Source organism: Vipera ursinii (assembly GCF_947247035.1).
Source record: "Vipera ursinii genome assembly, contig: scaffold_229, whole genome shotgun sequence".
Lineage (NCBI taxonomy): Eukaryota > Metazoa > Chordata > Lepidosauria > Squamata > Viperidae > Vipera > Vipera ursinii.
The window spans coordinates 125-23,403 of NW_028148298.1; the positions used below are offsets into that span (position 1 = coordinate 125).

At 50.7% G+C, this 23,279-nt stretch overlaps 1 protein-coding gene across 1 annotated transcript in view; it reads right to left on the bottom strand.

Annotated features, from left to right (window-relative positions):
• Window positions 1-306: 306 nt before the first annotated feature.
• The window catches only part of LOC310650614 (filamin-C), a gene marked incomplete at both ends in the record, with an annotated part of 33,917 nt that continues 10,944 nt past the window's right edge, over window positions 307-23,279 (bottom strand). The window contains 17 exons of the mRNA XM_083380198.1: window positions 307-510; window positions 2,332-2,493; window positions 2,717-2,890; window positions 3,717-3,845; window positions 4,634-4,774; window positions 6,592-6,691; window positions 9,499-9,746; window positions 11,414-11,437; window positions 11,566-11,755; window positions 12,465-12,621; window positions 13,729-13,852; window positions 14,232-14,399; window positions 15,580-15,740; window positions 16,829-16,991; window positions 18,499-18,672; window positions 20,148-20,745; window positions 22,901-23,163. Of these exons, the coding sequence (XP_083236324.1) occupies window positions 307-510; window positions 2,332-2,493; window positions 2,717-2,890; window positions 3,717-3,845; window positions 4,634-4,774; window positions 6,592-6,691; window positions 9,499-9,746; window positions 11,414-11,437; window positions 11,566-11,755; window positions 12,465-12,621; window positions 13,729-13,852; window positions 14,232-14,399; window positions 15,580-15,740; window positions 16,829-16,991; window positions 18,499-18,672; window positions 20,148-20,745; window positions 22,901-23,163 (3,180 nt within the window). The remainder of the gene's footprint in view (window positions 511-2,331; window positions 2,494-2,716; window positions 2,891-3,716; window positions 3,846-4,633; window positions 4,775-6,591; window positions 6,692-9,498; window positions 9,747-11,413; window positions 11,438-11,565; window positions 11,756-12,464; window positions 12,622-13,728; window positions 13,853-14,231; window positions 14,400-15,579; window positions 15,741-16,828; window positions 16,992-18,498; window positions 18,673-20,147; window positions 20,746-22,900; window positions 23,164-23,279) is intronic.

Sequence of the window (23,279 nt, forward strand, 5' to 3'; positions counted from 1 at the left end):
ATGATCCCCTATTGCGGCCTTCGGACCAGCAAAGTTAATAGGGGAATGCCGGATTCACTTAACGACCGTCTTGCTAACTTAACTGCAGTGAGTCACTTGTGGCAAGAAAGGTTGTAACCCGGGGCAAAATTTGGCTAACAACTGTCTCGCTTAGCAACAGAAATTTTGAGTCGTAAGTGAAGGGACTACTTGCATTAGCTGAATTTTCTTAGTCTTGAAGGCCCGGTTGTTGCCACCCGTGGTTGTGTCGTTGGCGAAAGGTGTCGGGAACCTCGCAAATATTTGTCGCAACCTGCCTTTCCTCACCTGCAGTCCGTGTGTCGACGATGAACTCGGACATCTCAAAGGTGCGTCCTTCCACCAGCCCTTTACCGGAGACTTTAACCTTGCTGGCATCGCCAATTTCGGACTGTCCCACCATGATCTTAAAGGGGCTGTTGGTGACGTGTTTGCCACTTTTCTTCACGCTCACCACGTGCTCCCCAACTTCCTTGGGGGTGAAAGAGATCCCTGGAAGAGGCAGAGGGGGGGAAATGAGGGGGAGCGGGACAAGGGTGAAGGGGGCCTGGGGGCAGCTGTGCAGCCCTAGGGAGGTTTCACCCAAGCCAGGAGCTCTTTCGTCAAACCACGTGGCCTTGCCAGGGAGGAAGGGAAGGGAACGAAACACCCCCCCAGAGAATTCTGGAATTGAGGCAGACAAATTCCCACGATGGAAGAAGGGAGGGGAAAAGGGATGGAGACGGAGGAGTCAAAATTGACTGTCCTGAGTAAAGAGAAGAATTTAACTCCTTTTGCCTCTTCAGAATGGAACATCTACCCACCATTCCCAAGAGACAGTCGAAAAGCTGGAAAGGGAACAAATATCCCCAAACATCGCCTACACCAGCAAGCAAGGCCCAGAGGTTAACACCTAGGTTAACCCTGGACCAGGGCTAGGCAGCCTTGGCTCTTTTAGGACTCGTGGACTTCAACTCCCAGAATTCCTGAGCCAGCCATGCTGAGGGGAAAGGGAGAGGTTTCCAAGCTGAGCCATGCTGGCTGAGGAATTCTGGGAGTTGAAGTCCACGAGTCATAAAAGAGCCGAGGTTGCCTACCCCTGGCCTAGGCCTAGGCGGCTTTATGACTCGTGGACTTCAACTCCCAGAATTCCTGAGCCAGCCATGCTGAGGGGAAAGGGAGAGGTTTCCATGCTGAGCCATGCTGGCTCAGGAATTCTGGGAGTTGAAGTCCACGAGGCATGAGGGAGCCAAGGTTGCCTACCCCTGCATCTAAGGCCCCTTCATGACTTGTGGACTTCAACTCCCAGAATCCTGAGCCGGCATGGGGGAACTATGGGCCCCTCATGACTCGTGGACTTCAACTCCCAGAATTCCTCAGCCAGCCACGCTGAGGGGAAAGGGAGAGGTTTCCAAGCTGAGCCACGCTGGCTGAGGAATTCTGGGAGTTGAAGTCCATGAGTCATAAAAGAGCCAAGGTTGCCTACCCCTGCAAATCAAGCAATCAACAATACCCCAATCAAGGAACTACCAACTCAGTCAATCAAACAGTAGACAACAGCCCAATCAAAGAACGATCAAGACCACTCCCACCAACACTGTCAGGGCAAGCGACTAGTCCCTAAACAAAGAGCAAACCCCACTCCCTTCTAGCCTTGATGGTGTTACCTAGTTGGGTCATGAAACGTCTGCAAGAAAACAATCAAGTTCAGAGAGCACCAAGGACCTCACAGTCTTTATATCCTCCTCCTCCTCCTCCTCCTCCTCCTCCTCCTCCTCCTCCTCCTCCTCCTTTCCACACTCCCTTCTAACTTTGATAATGTTACCTCGTTGGATAATGAATTTTCTACAAGAAAACAGCCAAGCTCGAGAGCACTAAGGATCCCACAATCTTTATATCCTCCTCCTCCTCCTCCTCCTCCTCCTCCTCCTCCTCCTCCTCCTCCTCCTCCTCCTCCTCCTCCTCCTCCTTTCCACAAACCCTGCTCACTCCCTTCTAGCACTGACAATATTATTTTGGTAATGAAATGTCTTGCAAGAAAACTACCAAGTTCAGAGAGCGTTACAGTTCGACCCTTATTCTCCTCCATCAGTACTCTCTTTATGCACCGGATCTGACTGCAACACCCCAAAGGTCCACTAGGAGCAGCCAAGAGCTAGACATTGTCTCTTTTTTCGTCTCTCTCTGCTGCTCTTCCTGCCGTCCTCCCAATTTTTGCAATTTACACAGCCGCGGTCCTTTGCAGCTTGGGCGGCTATCCCATCGGTGCATGGCTGCGCGCCCATTCCCGAAGGACAAAAACTAGGCTTCCGGAAGCCGTAAAGGATGGCTCACCGATATGGCGGTTGGGCAGGCGCTTGAGCAAGCAAGGCTCTTCGTTCCCAGAAGGGGCCCGGATGCTGGCGGTCAGGAGACTCAGGTCACTCTCGGTGATCTTCAGGGACACGTCGGTGGAAGTGCCCACGTTCAGCTGGGAGGTGCGCATGGAATCGTCCCCTGGGCCCAGAAGGACGGCGAGAGAGAAGCGGTCAGGGGAGGGTTCAAGGCTTTTTGAAAGCATCTGAAGGACTGTCTTTTTCCCAGTCAGAACAACGGTGTGGAAAGGGACCTTAGAGGTCTTCTAGTCCAACCCACCGCTCAGGCAAGATAATAAATTAATAATGAAATGAAATGAAATGAAAGCCGTTGGGGTTGGAGGAAGAGAGAGCAGAAGGGCTACCTGTGATCTTCGCAGTGAAGGGGCTACCAGGAATGTGCTTGTCGTCGAAGCGGACAATAATGTTGTAGTCTCCGGGAGCCGTGGGCAAGTAGGAAACCGTGCAGGTACCATCTTTGTTGTCCTTGCAGGTGATTTCGGCCTTGGACGGGCCCTCCACGGCCAAGGACAGGCCTCCTGTGTGGGAGGGGGAGAGGCTGGTTAGCTTCAAGAGGGAAGATTAGCCTTGGGTTAAGAGCAAAGTTGCTCCTTGTCTGCTTTCTGGGTGTTGGAGTGTAACCGTCACTGTTGGAGGAGGAGTCAAGTGGGGTCTTAGCCTGGAATCATTACACGAGCACAAAAGGGCAAGATCTGGGTCCAACAAATGCCTGATCGTATCTTTCCCAAGGGGAATCTGCCAATCTGGGAAGATTCCTGTACGACAGGCAGAGAGCAATAAAGTACAGGCAGTCTTTGAATTGACGACCACAATGGAGCCTAAATTTTCTGTCGCTAAGTGAGACAATTATTGAGGTTGGCTCTCTTTGATGCCCTTCCTTGCCACAGTGGTGGAAGCAAACCCCTGCTGTTGTTAAGCCAGCAACCCTGTCCCTAAGTGAATTTGGCTTCCCCGTCGACCTTGTTTGTCAGACGTTTGCACACTGCCACCGTCGTTAAGTGAGAACCAGTTGCCAAGTGCCTGGAATTTGAACCCATGAGCATGGAGATGCCACAAGGGTCACAAGCGTGAAAAAACGGGCCTAAGTCCCTTTTTTCGGCACGGTTGTAACTTCAAAACGGTCGTAAGTCTAGCACTGCCTGTGCTCGGTTCGAACTCTACACAGGCGGCGCTGGGTTTTTTTCTTGTGATTTTAAACGTGTGGATTACGTCCTTCCCTCTTGTGACCCCCTTTCAGATGAAAGATTAGTCGTCTTTTCTTGGAGGGAAAGAGAACAGGGCCCTTCTTCAGCAGACTGACAACTCCGTGGCCGGGGTTTTTCAAACGTGGCGCAAGGGACTCACCTTCGCCGGCGTCCTTGGTGACAATGGTGAAGGTCGCGGGCTTGTTGACCATGCCATGGCTCAGCCCAGGCCCGTAGGCGCTCACGTGGCGGGCGTTGATAGCGTCCACGTAAAACTGGATTGGGCTCCCTGGTTGGGGGAAAAAAAACATGGACACACCCCATCAGCCCGCCATCCTGGGCGGCCTGTAGCTTTTAGAGAGGGAGCGACGAGAAACTCGGGAAAAATAAGCTAATCCTTCTGAAAGTCCTAGGGTTGGAAGAGAGCTTAGAGGTCATCTACTCTAGCCCAGTGATCGGGGTAATATCTGATGGCACAGCTCCAGCCAATGGGCATCCACATTTCCACCTAAAGAGAGTCTGGCTCCAGCCAGATCTGTTTTGTTTAGCCATAAACTATAGCTTAGTAAAGTGGGTTTAGCATAATGGGCACCTTCATCCTTCTGGCTGACTTTTAAGATGGGTGGACTTCAACTCCCAGAATTCCCCAGCCAGCTCAACAACTTTAAAATGGGTAGACTTTCAAGTCCCACGCTGGCTGGGGAATTCTGGGAGTTGAAGTCCACCCATCTTAAAAAGTCAAGTGTGGAGAAACACTGATGTAGGCCTAAAACCCTAAAGCATTCTGACTGGTGGCCAAAACAGCTGGTTTTACAGCACATGCTTACTTACCCAGGGCAATCCCAAACCTAGTGTTGCATTCAGACAACATGCTAGCATGGGAGGGGTTTGGCTCTTGAGAGACTCGGATGGCAAATGTGAGCCCAGTCCGGTTGGTTTGTTGGCTGGGTGCAGGGGATGAAGTGCGAAAACGGGTGAATTCAGAACCTGGGTCAAGCTCATTGTGTGAATGCAGACACTTACTCTCCCTGGGAATTAATCTGGTCCCTGTTTGCTCTCCCTTTCTCCAGTGCCCACCTGGAATGTGGTTTCCATCGTATTTGATGTCCATCTCGTGCAACCCCTTTTCTGTGGGGGCGTACTTCACTGTCATCGTCCCGTCCTTATTGTCCGTAATGTGTGGACGCGCCGTCTTGCCTGAAGGCATCCTGACCTCCCCTGCAGAACAGGAAGAAAGCAGGCTGATGAGACCCCCAAACCATGGAGATTTCCACCCCTAAGAATGGGACTAGCCAGGTGTGGGAAACCTCCCCAAACTAGAACTCCCAGCAGACCAGTGTGGCCCAGCAGTGAGGGATACTGGGAGTTGTAGTTCGGTAACCTTTCCCACTCCTGGGCTGGCTCCAACCTATCTAGAATCAAAGCAGGGCTGATGTACAGCAATTGGGAGCTGCAGGTAAGTGGGAGGAGCTAGAGATGGGCGGGGCCAGAGGTGGGTGGGGCTGGCAAGATTTACCTTGCTGTCTGCTTCTGGCTGCCCCTCCTACTCTTCCTCCTCCAAGACCCCCAATGCAGTCAGATCAGAAAGACCCTTTGGCCACCAGCTTGCCCCCCACCCCAGCCCTAGAGAGCTACGAGGAGGGCTATATTTCCCAGAGATTTAAAAAAAAATCAGCACCTCAAGATGTTATATTCCAAATGCATCATGCGAAAGAACGGAACAGCGGAATGCAACTTTCCAACAATGGCACATTGTGCAGTCCTGGAATGTGGTTGTGGAGGAGCAGGAGGAAAAAAAATCCAACAACTCCACCCCAAGAATGCAAAGATAGACTGCCTCTGGGTTTGGAGGTTCTATTGAGCTCCACCACGGATGGAGGCTTCCCGCCTCCTTGTCCTCCATCTGCGTTTACCCTTCTAAGTGTGAGTCACCCAGCTCAGATCCGTTTCTTCTCTCATTTTCTCTTGGGATTGCTATTTAAATTTTTTCATTTAATTATTTATTTGATTATTTAATTTATTTATCCTTTTTTTAAAAAAACCAAAAACGAAACAGTCCATCTCCCTGTTGGAAAAGAGGTCTGGGTGCTAGTACAAATAAAACGTGAAAATCGGCAAAAAAAAGCAAAATGTACAATTATTTAAAAAGGCAAGGACAATTTTTTTAAAAAAAAATCAGTATTGAAGTTAATTAAAAACCAGGGCACTCCGGTTCCATTGAAACCTTGGCAGGAGGGGACAAAACACACACAAAAACGTTCCCCTTTTAAAGGGGGATTGCTCAACCAGCCCCCCCAAGTAAAACAGGTGACCCTAAAGGACTCACTAAAAACAAACTGTTGTAAGTTAAGGACTCCCTGTTGTGGGAACTCGCCCCCCCCCGCCCCCCGAGAAGGAAATATTAAAAGGGCAGAAAAATATATTTCCTCAAAGGATCTTAAAGAGGCAGAAAAGCATGCCCACTTTTTTTTCTTAATAGCCCCACGTCTCCCTTCCCCCAAGCAGAAACCAGCTCTGTAGAAATGCAGATGTGATCATCCATTCAGGAAGGTTGGAGGCCTCCAGCTAGAAGATTAAGAAGACAAAGACGCCTAAAATCTACATACCCCACCCAATCTCTAAGACGGGGACATAATAGGATTAACCCACCGATGCGCAAGGGTCACAGGTCAAAATACATGACACAGGAAATACAAAGCCTCAAAAAGGAACAGGAAACATCCTCAAGAGCCTCAGAGGGTATAAAAACCCGCTCCCTACATGTGTTCACTCTCCTGTTCCTTCCAGAGCCATCTTCCTGTCTGGCTCTCCTCTTCAATAAAATGCAACTTTCTTTCTAAAGCAGCCGCCGTGTTGTTTATTCCCGGCTTGGACTGAACCCTGATGAAGACTTTTCCTTCAACACCGTAATGTAGAAATTCAAGAACCCAAGACGATCTGGCTCGCGCCCCCCCCCCTCCGAAACACCACTCCAGTCTGTGCAACCATACCGTGAACTCCCCCCTCGCACCCCAATCCCCAGACGGAGGCGCTACCTGTGATCTCCCCCTTTTGCACGGCGAAGGGGATGACCAGGTTGAAGGGCCGCAGCATGGCGTCCACGTTCTCCGGAGGTGCAACGGGCTCATCCGTGGCCTGGCGTGGAGGGGAAGAGAGGAAATGGGGGAGGGGGGTAGAAAGAGAGACTTAAGTCCAGGTTAGAGACGGGCGGGGGCCGAGAGAGCGAAAGAGCACCCCAAGGCGAAACAAACTGAAAAGAAAAATTTGGAAGGCAAAGCAGACCTGGGGTGTAGCGGCTGGAAGAAACAGGGCTGTAAGAAAAAGACCAACCACACACACACACACACACACACACACACACAAAGAAGAATCCGAGATACCCTGAAGGTGGTTTGGGAGGGCAGCCAGGAATGGCAAAGACGAGATTCAGGACTGTCCATCGGTTGCACCTGCCTTGCCAAAACAGCTGGATTGCTACAACTGCATTCAGCCAGACCCCGTGCATGTAGTTCTCGACGTACGAACAGAGCTGAGTCCCAAATTTCTGCGGCTAAGTGATACAGTTGTTAAAGTGCAGTTTGACCCACATTTACGGCCTTCCTCGCCACAGTGGTTAAGTCAGGGGTCTTTGAACCTGGCCCTTTGATGACTTGCGGATTTCAGCTCCCAGAATTCCTCAGCCAGGCACGCTGGCTGAGGAATTCTGAGAGTTGAAGTCCACAAGCAGGGGTCTTCCAGCTTTTATGACTTGTGGACTTCAACTCCCAGAATTCCTCAAGTCATAAAAGGGCTAAGTTGGAAGACCCCTGGGTTACATGAATGCCTGCCATTGTTAGCTTAGTAACACAATTGTTAAGTGTGTTACATTGTCGTTGCTGGTCAGACGGCCGCAAAAGGGGATCGCGGGGCCCCGAGTCACTGCGACCGTTATAGTCAGCTGCCAAGCGTCTGAACATTAGTCACGTGACCAGGGGGAGGCTGCAACGGTTGTGTGAAAAACGGTCATAGTTCCGTTTTGTTTTTTCCCCAATGCCGTTGTATCTTTGAACAGTCACTAAATAAATTTGTAAGTTGAGGACTACCTGTGTGTTCAGTTTGCACCCCCCACAGCCACAAATTATTCACTTTTCAGCCCAGGATGTTGGGTGAATTTGCTTGATGCTAAGAGTCGGAAGGGACCTTGGAGGTCTTCTAGTCCAACCCGCTGCTCAGGCAGGAAACCCTCTACCATTTGAGACAAATGGTTGTCCAGGCTTTTCTTAAAAACCTCCAGTGATGGAGCACACACAACTTCTGGAGGCAAGGAGTTCCACTGGTTAATTGTTCTCACTCTCAAGAAATTTCTCCTTAGTTCCAGGTTGCTTCTCTCCTTTGATTCCTTTCCATCCGTTGCTTCTTCTCCTGCTTTCAGGGGCTTTGGTGAAGAGGTGGACCCCCTCCTCTTCTTTGGGGCAGCCCCTGAGATATTGGAAGACCCCTATCACATCATCTTATCAGGAGTCTGGGAAGGAGGGAAGGGGAAGGAGCGAACAACGGCCTGAGAAGGGCCAAGATTGGAATCTGACCGTGACGAGAGCTACCTTTGGTAGCTACGCCAGACCTTTGGAATCGTCTACCGGTTGAGCTCCGGATGGCTCCCGACCTTCGCTCCTTCCGACGTGATCTAAAAACTCACTTATTTGAACAAGCTGCCCTGGTCTGATGGGTGATGGGTTTGGGGTTTTAATTACTGATTTTAACTAATTTATTATATTCGGGCACAATTGTTTAATCTGTTTTTAATTTTTGTATTGTATTTTTGGTATTTTATTGCCCTGTACACCGCCCTGAGTCCTTCGGGAGAAGGGCGGTATATAAATCAAATAAATATAAATATATAAATACCTGCAGGGCGTGTACCAAGAAATCAAGATGGTGGCTGAGAGAGTGCAACTGAAGCTCCGTCTGTTGCCCATTAAAGTTGGCCGAGCTTCAGGTACACACGCTGGTCACCTTCTTGATTTCTTCCGCCACATCCTGAGGACCCCCCCCTCTCCCGGCACTGGACATGGGGCAGGGCCCTCCTTTCCGAGACAGAAAGAGAGAGACACAGTGAGAGGAGACAGAGGCAAGCAAGGAGACGGTCCTGGTACCCAACGTGGAGGGAAGCCACCAGGGTGGTGCCCCGGGAAGGGTTGGTGAAGCTGGTTGGATTCGCAAGGCTCCTCGACCTGAGGAATGGAGTCACAGGCCTGGCAGGAAGCAAGGGAGACATCAGTGTGCATGTCGAGAACCCCCACAATCTCGCGCATCGGATGGCTGCTGGGATAGAGCCCGAGCAGTTGTGGGGTGGCCATCAAACACAACCAGAGGAGTTCTTGATGCCTTCTGAGCTTGGTTGTTTTCATGCAGATATTTCATTACTCAAACTAGGTAACATCACCAATGCTTGGAAGCCTTTTTAGATCTCCCTCCTAGGACTGATGATGTTACCTAGTTGGATCATGAAAGGTCTGCAGGAAAACAACTAGGCTTAGAGAGCACCAAGGACCCCATAATTGTCATCCTCCTCCTCCACCACCATCTCCTCCTCCTCTTCCTCCTCCTTCTCCCCCACTCCACTAAACCCGCTCCCTTCTAGCACTGATAATGTTCCCTAGTTGCACCAACAAAAGTCTGCAAGAAAACAACTAAGCTTAGAGAGCACCAAGGACCCCACACTCCTCCTCCTTCCCCACTCCACGAAACCCACCACCTTCCAGCACTGATGATGTTACCTAGTTGGGTCATGGAACATCTGCAAGAAAAATCCCCAAGCTCAGAGAGCACCAAGGACCCCACAGTTCACTCCTGAGCTATCAATGTCCTCTGCTACTGATACTTTTGTCATTAGAAAATGGTGCCTTCTCTGTGTTCCTCTCCCCCACCCATGGTGGTTTTGTCTGGGCACGTCCTTTACTCACCACCACGTGGAAGGGGCTGTTGGGGATCTGCTCGCCCCCAAAACGGATGGTGATGACGTATTTGCCAGGCTCGGGAGCTGTGTAATAAATGTCAAAGGTCCCATCGTGGTTCTCCACCACGTCGACGTCCAGCTCAGCCCCATCAGGCGTGGAGACCTTGCATGTCACTTTGCCCTTCCCAGCTGCCTTGGCGTCCACCGTGATCACCGTCTCCTCTCCAATCTGGATGGTGGGACCAAGACACGCTCCTAATAGAGAAATGAAGGCGACGGTCATACAACATGGCTGGGAACGGCACCGAGTCCAGGGGGCCACAGCCCTCAGCACTACGGACCAAGTCTACAGGGGAAGCTCCAGTTTAAGTGACTTCTTACTAAAAGCTTATGTGCGCAGAAGTGAACAATATTAAACGTTAAATCTAAATGTTAATGGTAAATCAATATTGGGGGAAAAAGTCATTAGGTTATTGATTGCCTAAAAGACTGAGTGTTAGTATAAATAAGATATATCCAAACTAAAAGCTATTGATAAAAGGTAAGAAAGTTGCTTTGATGTGATTATTAGAATAAAAATTGTGCTAATTCAAATAGGAGACAGTGTATATTAAGAGGAAAAGAGAGAAAATATTTACTGTATTAGGTTGAGATTTGTACTAATCATGTTTGTATGTAATTGGATTATTGTAACTCAGTCGCCACGTTGCTTTTCGGTTATGTAGTTGTGATGTTAGAAAACTACTACTACTACTACTACTACTACTACTACTAATAATAATAATAATAATAATAATAATAATAAATAATAATAATATCGTTGTACCAGGAGATGCCAGAGTCGAAGAAAAAGATCTGGAAAAATTACAAAATATTGCGACCTGGCCATCAAAACTGTGCGATTGTATATGAAACACATAGCAGGGATACCCATCGTCATCGGGGCACTGGGAACTATGTCCAAAAACTTTACAAAATACATCAAGAAATTGCAGCTTCCTGCAATAACTCCAGCAAAGCTACAAAAAACTGCGCTACTCGGAACATCTTACATTTTAAGGAGATACCCGGTGGATACCTAGGATGCTGGCAGCAACCCGTGTCAACCATCAGCGCCAGTCAGTTTGAGTGTTCAGTTGACTAAGCATGTTTTATGAATAAAAGTTATATAATAATAGTAATAGTAGTAGTAGTAGTAGTAGTAGTAGTAGTAGCAGCAGCAGCAGCAGCAGCAGCAAAGAATCTTCTCAACTAACAGCCAGCACCTTGTTAAATAAGGAGTGATGGCACTCAAAAGGCATTTGGGTTTAGTTGGCTGGTGACTATGCAGGGATTCTAAGCTGATTCCTCTTTTCATTCCACCCCAGATTCTGCCGTTACTTGTCCTACATCACCAGACCATTCAGGTAGGGTTAAGGGGGGTGGGAGTTGGGAATGAAAGAAATTATAGGAGTGGCCATCAAGTGAGGAAACTATAGGAGTGGCCATCAGTCACCGAAAACGGCCTTGAGCCAACTCGGCCCCTATCTCAGTCCAGCAGGTGATAATGAAAACCAGAGTCCCAAATAAACAAGAGGACATCCGGGTTGTGGACCTGAACGATAAAAGGATGGGAAAGAAAACGTAATGGGCATCGAGAATAAGAACACTCCAGGAAAGGATCCACCCGAGGGTGCTAATATCATAAAATCAGAGACTTGGAAAGGGATCGTCTGCTCCAGCCAAGAGGCTGTCCAACTTCTACTTGGAAGCCTCCAGGGATGGAGCCCTCAAAACTCCAGGAGGAAGCGAGAATCCGTGCTTTGCGCACAGAACCTCCAGGACTTCGTTGTTCCCAAGCAAAAGTCAGCTCCGAAATGTCAGAGGCATGAATGGGACAACTGGACCACGACCATTGTCTTGCCGTCCATGTCAAAGCTTACCCAGTCCGTGGCCTCCGATGGACACTGCAGGCAGAGAAATAGAAACAGACGTGAGCATCTTTTGTCAGAAATTGTTCTTGCCCCCCCCCAAAAAAAAGTTCTCCGGAGAAAGTGGCCCCTCCAGGTAGGTAGGAAGAAGAACAACCACCTACCCGTCACCAGGCACTTGCTGGCATCTCCAGCGGGCAAGGCATGGATTCGGAAAGGCGAGTAGGGGATTTCATCCCCGCCGTACTTGATGGTGATGGTGTAGCGGCCCGTCATGTCTGGAACGTAGGAGACTGTGTAGGTCCCATCTCGGTTGTCCCGAATGTTGGCCTTCTTGGGTTTTCCCTCAGGGTCCTGGGGAGAAAAAGAGTCTGATCTCAGGTCAACCTGTAATGTTGAACGTGAGAACGACCTTGGGAGATGGGGCAGGGCAGAAAAGAAAAGGGGTTGGGCTAGATGACCTCCAAGGTCCCTTCCAACTACTACTACTACTACTACTATTATTATTATTATTATTATTATTATTATTATTATTATTATTATTATTATTATTATTATTGTTATTATAGAGATTCTGCCTAGGGAATGATCGGATAGAAGTTGCACAACAGAGAGAGAAAGAAACTTAGAAATGATCTATCCCAGGGGTAGGCGACCTTGGCTCTTTTATGACTCGTGGACTTCAATACCCAGAATTCCTGAACCAGCTGTGCTGACTCAGGAATTCTGGGAGTTGAAGTCCACGAGTCATAAAAGAGCCAAGGTCGCCTACCCCTGATCTATCCTAATTAATCAGGCATTCAAAAGAGACAGCGAGGGATTTGCACGTTCAGACTGGCAAGATTCTGTGGTTGCAGCCCGGTGTTTTTCAACCTCAGCAACTTGAAGACGGGTGGACTTCAAAATTCCCCAGCCAGCATTTGGACTGACAATCCCAAGCCCCACTCCCACCCCACCCCCACCCCCACCTCCCCAAGGGCATTTCTCTGTTGCCACACCCAGGACTAACAGAAGTCCCCCAACCCAAACCACCCCATAGCTCCCTCCTGACCCCACCACTTACCAAGATCTGTACCGTGAGTAACCCTTCACCGGCATCACGGGCATCGATGGTGAACTCCACTGGCAGGCTGGCGGGGATGCCCGAGGCGTTGAGGCCAGGACCGCTGGCGCGCACTTTGCTGGCATCGTGAGCAGGAAGGACCCGGATCTTGAAGGGGCTGAAAGAGGCAGAAGCCAGGAGGTCAGATAGGATGTGGCTGGGCCTCCCGTTCCCCCTCCTTTCAGTTGGGGTGGGAGGTGTTTGACATGTTTATGCATTTATTTTATTTATTTATTTATTTATGCTGTCCATCTCCTCAGTAAGACAACTCTGTTCTGATGCTAGCCTTTCTTCTCTTGGTTTCTGGAGAGCTTTCCCCGGCCGGCCGGATCAACCACTGTCTCCCCACGATCGGTGGGGCTTCTCTCCTTCTTTGCCACCTCTCTGGGTTGGCTTTTGGCCCATTAAGGGTCCCCAAACAGAGAGACATCAGCTGTAGGGTGCGGAGCCCCACGGTCCCTCAGCTGTCACGCTAACTGCGCAAAACCGCACACCTCCTTCTGCAGAATCAGAGGCCTAGACCAAGGGTAGGCAACCTCGGCTCTTTTATGACTCGTGGACTTCAGCTCCCAGAGTCCACGAGATTTCTGGGAGTTGAAGTCCACGAGTCATAAAAGAGCCAAGATTGCCTAGACCTTCCTTCTCCGTGGCTACGTTTGGACAACCTGTTTCTCCTGGTTATGCTCGCTCTGGTTTCACCCAAAGTGCTGAGCCACAAATTCATGAAATGGGCTGGGGTTACGTGGTACCCTCAAGCCCAAATCAACTCCCCAAGCTTAAGACTAACACACTTTTTACATATTGGGCAAACTCAGCTGTTAACCCAAACAAGACCTGCTCACATCGTCTTGTTGGAATTCATTGTTGGACTGTATTTTTATGCAACAACTACAGTAGTGTTCTGCCAGCAGATGGCAATGTTTACAAATTTGGATCTATGGTATCTACTCTATGTTCTTTTGCCCTGAGTAGAATTTTTCCTGTTTCCTCTTACAGTTGAGGAGTAAAGCACATGGTGACTGTACTCTTGGTTTTCTCTGTGGTGCTATATATAAACACAATTTCTAGCACACCTAAAGCCTAGTAGTCACTTCCAGTCTTGACTATTGCAATGCACTCTACATGGGGCCACAGTTGTTAAGTGAATCACAGGGGCATCAAGAAAGGATCTGAAGTCCTCTAGCGACCATGGGAGAAGTTGGCCAGGAACCCCTAACCCTCTCACCTGCGAGGCACCTCTTGTCCAGCGTATTTCACCGAGATGGTGTACGGTCCATCGGTGGCCGGTGTGTATTTCACAGCATGTGTGCCATCTCCGTTGTCGCGCACCTCCACCGGCTCAGCCACCCCTGGACAGAGAAGGAAGAGGAGGAATAAAGGGTTAGAAGGCATCTAAGGTGGCTTTGGGTCAACGTAAGTCAACTAGGGCAGAGTTGACCCATCCGGCTCTTCTCAAAAGGGAAAGCTAAGAGGCCTCTCATCAGAGCTAGGCCATCAAGTGAGGAACGTTGTGCTTGAGTTATCTCTGCCCGCCTCCCCCAAAGTAGCTGAATAACCATGTGGAAGAGACCTTGGAGGTCTTCTAGCCCAACCCACAACTCAACGTAGAGATCCTACATCATTGGAGTTTGTCCAATCTCTTCTGAAAGATCCAAGCATCTTCTTCCCAACTTCTTCCCATCCCATAATCCTGCCTTAATCAATGCTTCCCCTCCCCAATTACCATACCTGAAGGTCCCAGCACCTTCACCTCCAAGGGGGCCAGCCCAGCCTTGCTGCAATCGACTGTGAAGGTCTGTGGGACACGGGCTCGGACTCCGGACCCCAACCCGGGCCCCGAGCACTTCACTTTGCTGGGATCAACCACATCTTTGACAGGAACACGGAAGGGGCTTCCTGGGTAAAAGAGAGGACCACCATGAGTTCCCACCAGAGGCCTCACCTTTTGGGACCACTTCTGGATGCTCATCCAGGCTTCCCTGGAGAGACCTGGAGATGAAGGCGAGGAACTGGACCACAACACCCATCCACGAAGTGAAGCATTCCCAGGGAAGCCCATTCTCCTGGGCGCAATTCTTAGGAAGAGGGTTATCAAGTAAGGTTGCCCCCAGGAGACCTAGATCTCTAGGGAACAGGGGCTACTCCATCCCCACAGGACTCTCTTCCACCTAAGAGTTCCTGGATCTAGAGCAATACAGGTAGTCCTCAGCTTATGACCACAACTGAGCCCAAAATTTCTGGCACTAAGGGAGATATTCTTCTTCCCCTGTCTTCTCCTTCCTTCCTTCCATCCATCCTTCCTCCCTCCCTCCCTTCTTTCCTCCCTCCCTCCTTCCTTCTTTCCTCCTCCCTCCTTCCTTCCTTCCTTCTTTCCTCCCTCCCTTCCTTCCTCCCTCTCTCCATCCTTCCCTCCCTCCTTCCTTCCTCCCTCCTTCCCTCTCTCCCTCCTTCCTTCTTTCCTTCTTTCCTCCTTCCCCCCCCTCCCTCCCTCCTTCCTTCCTCCCTCCTTCCCTCCCTCCTTCCTTCTTTCCTTCTTTCCTCCCTCCCTCCCTCCCTCCCCCCTCCCTCTCTCTCCCTCCCCTCTCTTTCTTGCCCCAGTTGTTAACTGAATCACTGCAGTTGTTAAGTGAATCTGGCTTCCCCGTTGTCTTTGCGTGTCAGAAGGTCACAAAAGGGGATCATGTGACCCTCCCCCCCGGGGACACAGCGACCGTCATAAATATGAGTCAGTTGCTAAGCGTCCAAATTTTGATCACGTGGTCGTGGGGATGCTGCAACGGCCGTTAAGTGTGAAAAATGATCCTACGTCTCTTTTTTTCAGGGCCGCTGTAGCTTCAAACGTTCACTAAACCAACGGTTGAAAGTTGAGGACTGCCCATAGTGATGGTCGACCAATCCATTTTACAAACAAACCAAATAATAAATGAATTTGCTTTCAACAAAGGAGTCGGCAGTGTAAGCCGCTTTTTTCAGTGCAATTGTAATTCCCAAAAGTCACTAAATGAACTGTCATAAGTTGAGGCATACCTGTATCTTACCCTCCTCCCCTCTTTCCGCCCCCATCCTCCACACCTACCTGGGATGGGGCGTCCACCAAAGGTGATGTTGACGTCGTAGTCCCCGGGCGTGAAGGGGATGTACTCCACGCTGCAGCTGCCATCTTTGTTGTCCTTGCAGGACATCTTGGCCTCCGAGGGGCCTTCGATGGCTAGGCCGAGACCCCCGGTCCCTGCGCCCCTGGGAACGAAAGGAGCCCCTTTTAAAGAACCCCACCAAAAAACAGGAGCTGCGGGCAAAGCGGCCAGGAAGAAACCAATCCAACATTCCTGCAGGAGGTTCAGCAGTACTTGGTGAATTAAAACCACCACAAAAGGATGAAGCAAATGAAACCCTTTTGGCTTGCATGGAAAAGACCCCTCCCTCCCGAGGCAATAAATCTATCCATCATAGGTGACTCTGGGTTCAAAGGTTATCAAACCTCAAAAATGCTGCAGTATAAACACCAGTACGGACCCTGGATTGGCTGTCTTGAATTTCATTCCATTATTTATGATGATTGATTGATTTCTTGTCTGGAAGTTATGCTTCCTCTGCCTTTTTAATTGACCCTTTTGTTTTAATCTGGTTTTTAACTTGTTTTTTTTAACCTATAGCTGATATATCATTTTACTGTTTTATCTGTCAACTGTACAGAGGCATGCAAGTGTAATGGACAGGATAGATGATAGATAGATAGATAGATAGATAGATAGATAGATAGATAGATAGATAGATAGATATAGAGAGATAGAGAGATAGACAGACATATATAGATAGATGTGTGTGTGTATTTGTGTATATATGTGTATATATGTGTATGTGTATATGTAGATATATAGAGAGAGTGAGAGAGAAAGAGAGAGAGATGGGAGAGAGAGAGAAAGAGAGTGACAGAGACAGAGAAACAGAGACAGAAAGATAGAAAGATGGATGGATGGATGGATGGATGGATGGATGGATGGATGGACTCACAACAAGAAGTGCAATTCTCTTGTTTATTTTCCAAAACTTCTCACCATCTGCTCCCTCCTTGGTTGTCTGCTGCTGCTGTTTATGGCTTACGTCAGTTTTCAATCCTGCCCACTTTAAGATGGGTGGACTTCAATTCCCCAGCCAGCCAAGAGGAATTCTGGGAGTTGAAGTCGGCCCATCTTACAAGTGGCCAGCTTTGAAACACACTGGACTAGATCGAGCGCTAGGCAGAGAACCCGGGATCCTTTCTCGGAGCACAATCTTCACCGTCAAACTCAGTTTGCCCCTGAGAGGGAGGGGCAGGGGAGGCTCACCTGGTTTCCACGGTGAAGCGGTTCGACTTGTTCACCAGACCCCCCTCCAGGCCGGGGCCATAGGCACGGACGTGGCTGGGGTCGCAGCCCTCGGTGACCCCTACCCGGAAGGGGCTCTTGGGCACCGGCACATCATCGTAAGTCACCTCCACCAAATGCACCCCTGTAAGACAAACAGCTCAGGTGGGTCTGCATCCTCTGTGCAAGGCAAACATCCCTGCCCCCTTGCCCGGGGGGGGGCGCCTGGGGTATGTTTGTCTGCATTTCCCTTCCATTATTACAATGCCCCCAAGGCAACTGCCATTGTATCCCTGGATATTCAGCATCTTGACATCTTTTTCTTTTTTAAAAAATATTTTTATCAAGTTGCTGGTCCTCAAGGGTGAATGTCAGAGCATTCACAGTCTTATTCCGCTGTATTAAATAGTGGTTTATATTACACTATCTACAACAGGGGTGTCAAACTGCCGGCCCGTGAGCCAGACGCATCATGTGGAAGCTGCCCCCACCCCATTGCCTATAATGGCAAAACTGTCCCGATATGTTGCGCGATGTCACGTGACATTGCGAGTTTGACATGTCTGATCTACAGTATACACTAGGAACAAAATACATACACGTGGTAATACAGCAAACTTCAACACACAGCAGTCACAGCAGGAAACGGACGAGAGAGAACACAGCAGCAAAAGCCTTCCCTTTTATACTCAAGCTCTTAAAGGGACACAGACCCTGCTGAGTCATTCCTATCATTGCATCATCCACCTTATGTTCCGTTACATCATTCCATAAGCTGTTCAGCTATTAAATTATTAACTTGGCCACGAAAGCAATTGCAGAAACTACCGTTTGACTGGGATTCCTCCAAGGCCAGCTAGCCGGAAGCTGACTGAACGGTGCAAATGAGCAAATGTAATGTGGATTTGCTTTGCAGAAATTAGGTAGTCCTCATCTTACGGCAGTAACTGAGCCCAGGATTAACGGTCATCAGCTGCGGCAGTCACGAAACGGGTCACAGTCTGCCTAATTTAACAACCTTTTTCTGCAGCAACTTTTTGTTTATTTTACTTACCGGTACTTTTCAAATTTATTAGCCGCCCATTTTACCCTGCCTAGGGTTACGTTAAGTGAACACCGCTGCCGTTAAACGAAAGCAGTGGCTAAGCAAATGTGGTGGTCGTTCAATAAATCCATTATACCCAATGGACTTTTTTTTTTTACTGAAAACTGGAAATAAACACCACTTTCTGTCAAAAAGACAAAAGCCAGAAACCTTTGGCTGTAATAGATCCACTTAAGGACCGCAAAACACACCGAAAATCATGGCGACTGTGGGATGCTGCAGGCAGGCCGGCCATTTGCCAAGGCCCCAAAATGCGATCACGTGTGATCCTAGGGGGTGGAGCGGACCATCCGAACTTTAAATCCAGATTGCAAAGATCCGTTGTAACTTTGAACGACCACTAAGCAAGCAGTCGTAAGCCGAGGACGACTTGCAGATCCTCCTGGCCGAATTCAGGTTAAAGGAGAAAAGGTTCCCAATTTCACTGGTGGAAACTGTACTCTTTTGCACGCCAGGAAGCAGGGAAGGGCCCACATCGACGGGGGGGGGGGGATGCAGGGTGGGGGAGGGGGAGAGGTGGGAAGGGGGCACATAAGGGGAGCCTCACCATCCTCAAAGGGGGTGTACTGGACTCGGTAGGTGCCGTCGCCGTTGTCGGTGATGTAGGTGTCTGTCTTGGCCCCCGAAGGGTTAATGACCCGCACTTTGACGTGGTTGCCCCCCGTTTTGGTGAGAGAGCGGGCGTCCACCGTGAACTCCGTGGTGACCTCGCGCAGCACCCCTGGAGAGAGACGGCAAAAGGGTTAGCGATGCCGAGACCCCCGCTTGGATCTGTGTGTGGGGGGGGGAGGGGGAACCCAGAAGTTTATTTATTTTTTATTCAATTTATTTGCTACCTATTTCGTCCTGGGACTAACCGAGCTGTTTGTTAACAACAGTAAAAACAGAGGAGTAAAAAGAACTGCGAACGAAACAGCAGCCAACGAAAGAAAAAATGGCATACGGGGCAGTCCTCGGTTTATGACCACCGTCGAGCCCAAATTTTCCGCCGCTAAGCGAGACAGCGGTGAAGGGGGCTGGGCCCCACTTTGCGACCTGTCTTGCCGACATTGCGAAGCAAATCCAAGATGCCTCTGGAGTGAGTCTGGCGCCCCCAGAATCAAACGTCATAAATGTGAGTCGGTTGCCAAGGGTCTGAATTAGGACGTGTCCATGGGGAGGCTGCAATGGGCAGAAGTCCCTTTCTTTCGGTGCCGTTGTAACTTTGAATATTCACTAAGGGAATGGTCGTAAGTCAAGGACTATCTCTAACTACCCCTAAAGCAGAGGCCCCCAACCTTTTGGGCACCAGGGACCCGGATCCGTGGAGAGAGGTTTTTCCACAGACCGGAGGGTGCGTGGTTTTGTGTGCTGCCTGCATCTCGTGGATGGAGCTTTGCTTGTTTGTGCGGACCGGTTGCTGGCATGCCGCGGTCCGGTACCGGTCCACAGACTGGGGGTTAGGAACCCCCGCCCTAAAGAATAGTTTTCTTCAGGGTAACATCTCCATGGTTTTGTCAAGCCCCGGGGAAATCAGGAGAGTCAGTCAACCAAGCCCATCACTTCTGTTGTTGTCAAGTGTGTTTTGCCCCATTTTGCGACCTCTCTTGCCACCGTTCTTAAGTGAATCATTGAAGGGGTTAAGTTAGGAAGACGGTTCTTAAGCAAATCTGCCTCCTTCCCCCGCCCCCCCGACTTTGCTTGTCAGAAGGTCGCAAATAGGATCACGTGACTCTGGGAGACTGCGACCGTCATAAATGTGAACCACTTGCCAAGCATCTGAATTTGGACCCCACGATCATGGGGATGCAGCCACGGTTGTAAGTGTGAAAGACAGTCATAAGTCACTTTGTCAGTGCCGTTGTAACTTTGAACCATCACTAGTTGTAAGTGGAGGACTACCTGTGTAAAGATTTATTGCAAGCTTAAATTCTCTAAAAGAATCTGGTCAACTAACAGTGAAGGGAAATGAGCAGGAGATAGGAAGGCATTCAAGATGAGCTCGACTTAAATCTCTTGCTGGCGCACAGGGACTCGTGACTTATGACACGTTTGACTCCTCCCTCGGGCTCCAGCCCGGTCATCTCCTACAGGTTTCTTCTTAATTATTATTTATTTATTGTTCTTAATTATTAATATATTTTCCCCACTTTGGGACTTGGCCTTTCTGTCCTGGTGAAGTAACATGGCCGCCATCCTGCTCACCCGAAAACCTACCTCGAGGTTCCACACCAGGTCCAAAGACTTTGATGTTGCTGGTGTCCACAGCAGGATCCACGTTGACCCCAGCTGGGAACTTGGGCACGTGATGCCCGCCGTATTTGATGGTGATGGTGTAAGTGCCCGGGAAGGAAGGAATGTACGTGATGCTGTAGGTGCTGTCGCTGTTGTTCTGGATCAGTACCTCGGCTTTGACCCCCGAATCGGAGATGATCTCGATGGTCAGCTCGGCGTCGCCCGCCTTGGAGCAGTCCACGGTGAAGGTGGCCACCTCGCCCACCTTGCCACGCTCCAGACCAGGCCCGCTGGCCGTCACCTTGGTTGGGTCGAAGACGGGCTTGATGTCCGCCTTGAAGGGAGAGCTCGGGATGTGAGCCTCGGCAAAGAGGATGTTGATGGTGTATTCACCAGGCTCAGTGGGTAAGTAGGAGACAGAGCAGGAACCGTCGCCGTTGTCCTGGCACTCGATCTTGGCTTCGCAGGGACCCTCCACGGTCAGGCCCAGCCCACCCGTGCCGGCTCCTTTGGTATCGATGGTGAAAGGGGCGGGTTTCCCCACAAATCCCCCCTTCAGTCCAGGCCCATAGGCACACACCTAGCAGAGGACAAGACACGAGGGTCAGATTTGCTTGTTTTCAATTCATTCATTCATTCATTGTTTCTTTACTTGCTTGCCTGTTTGTTTAGACTGGAACTCACAGTTACTTGGTGATTGGCTCATTTTTTCTGCAGTTTGGGCTCCATTCTCATTCTCTTTGTCCTTCTCACTCTCTCTGTTCTCTCTCTCTCTCTGTCTCTCTCTCTCCCTCCCTCCCTCTTTTTCTGTGTGTCCTTTCTTTCTCCCTCTTTTTCAGTATGTCCTTCCTCTTTCTCTTTTTTCTTTCATTGTCTCTCCTTCCTTCCTTCCTTCCTTCCTTCCTTCCCTCCCTCCCTCCCTCTCCTTCCTTCCTTCCCTCCTTCCTTCCTTCCTTCCTTCCCTCCCTCTCTCTCTCCCTCCCTTCCCTCCTTCCTTCCTTCCTTCCTTCCCTCCCTTCCTTCCTTCCTTCCTTCCCTCCCTCCCTCCCTTCCTCCCTTCCTTCCCTCCCTCCCTCCCTCTCCTTCCTTCCTTCCTTCCCTCCCTCCCTCCCTCCAATCCCTTCCTTCCTTCCTTCCCTCCCTCCCTCCCTCCCTCCCTCCCTCCCTCTCCTTCCTTCCTTCCTTCCTTCCTTCCTTCCTTCCTTCCTTCCCTCCCTCCCTCCCTCCCTCCTTTTCTTCCTTCCTTCCTTCCCTCCCTCCCTCCCTTCCCTCCCTCCCTCCCTCCCTCTCCTTCCTTCCTTCCCTCCTTCCTTCCTTCCTTCCCTCCCTCTCTCCCTCCCTCCCTTCCCTCCTTCCTTCCTTCCTTCCTTCCCTCCCTTCCTTCCTTCCTTCCCTCCCTCCCTCCCTTCCTTCCCTCCCTCCCTCTCCTTCCTTCCTTCCTTCCCTCCCTCCCTCCCTCCAATCCCTTCCTTCCTTCCTTCCCTCCCTCCCTCCCTCTCCTTCCTTCCTTCCCTCCTTCCTTCCTTCCTTCCTTCCTTCCCTCCCTCCCTCCTTTCCTTCCTTCCTTCCTTCCTTCCTTCCCTTCCCTCCCTCCCTCCCTCCCTCTCCTTCCTTCTTTCCCTCCTTCCTTCCTTCCTTCCTTCCTTCCTTCCCTCCCTCTCTCCCTCCCTCCCTTCCCTCCTTCCTTCCTTCCTTCCTTCCCTCCCTCCCTTCCTTCCTTCCCTCCCTCCCTCCCTCCCTTCCCTCCCTCCCTCCCTCCCTCTCCTTCTTTCCTTCTTTCCTTCCTTCCTTCCTTCCCTCCCTCCCTCCCTCCCTCCCTTCCTTCCTTCCCTCCCTCCCTCCCTCCCTCCAATCCCTTCCTTCCTTCCCTCCCTCCCTCCCTTCCTTCCCTCCCTCCCTCCCTCCAATCCCTTCCTTCCTTCCTTCCTTCCCTCCCTCCCTCCCTCCCTCTCCTTCCTTCCTTCCCTCCTTCCTTCCTTCCTTCCTTCCCTCCCTCTCTCCCTCCCTCCCTTCCCTCCTTCCTTCCTTCCTTCCTTCCTTCCCTCCCTTCCTTCCTTCCTTCCCTCCCTCCCTCCCTTCCTTCCCTCCCTCCCTCTCCTTCCTTCCTTCCTTCCTTCCCTCCCTCCCTCCCTCCAATCCCTTCCTTCCTTCCTTCCCTCCCTCCCTCTCCTTCCTTCCTTCCCTCCTTCCTTCCTTCCTTCCTTCCTTCCCTCCCTCCCTCCCTCCTTTCCTTCCTTCCTTCCTTCCTTCCTTCCTTCCTTCCTTCCCTTCCCTCCCTCCCTCTCCTTCCTTCCTTCCCTCCTTCCTTCCTTCCTTCCTTCCTTCCCTCCCTCTCTCCCTCCCTCCCTTCCCTCCTTCCTTCCTTCCTTCCTTCCTTCCCTCCCTCCCTCCCTTCCTTCCTTCCTTCCCTCCCTCCCTCCCTCCCTTCCCTCCCTCCCTCCCTCTCCTTCCTTCCTTCTTTCCTTCCTTCCTTCCTTCCCTCCCTCCCTCCCTCCCTCCTTCCTTCCTTCCTTCCCTCCCTCCCTCCCTTCCTTCCCTCCCTCCCTCCCTCCCTCCCTCCAATCCCTTCCTTCCTTCCCTCCCTCCCTCCCTCCCTCTCCTTCCTTCCTTCCCTCCTTCCCTCCTTCCTTCCTTCCTTCCTTCCTTCCTTCCTTCCTTCTCAGCCCCCCCCCACTCCCCCACCCACCCACCCACCCTCGACAGCCTGCAGCTCTGAGTCTCCAGCTGGCGCTGACCTTGGTCGGGTCGGGGGGCATGACAGCCTCAACGGCAAAGGGGCTTCCAGGCACCGGGTTCCCGTCGTAGGTGACGTCCACCTTATACGGTCCCTCTTCGGGCGGCATGTACTTCACCGAGTGGGCATCGTTGGTGGCCCCCGTCTCCATCTTGCACGGAATCGGCCGGCGGGAGGGCGAACTGATCTTCACGTCCACCTGTCCCTGTCCACCAGCTCCACGCGTGTTGACTGTAAATTCTTGGTCCCGACCCACATCGACCTCTGCGCATGGGCAGGAGAGGAGAAGGAAGCACATTGAATTCTACCGAGATGAACCATTGGTGGCACCGCGGTTAGCATGCAATCTAAACACACAATGCACGTCCATGCGCACGCGG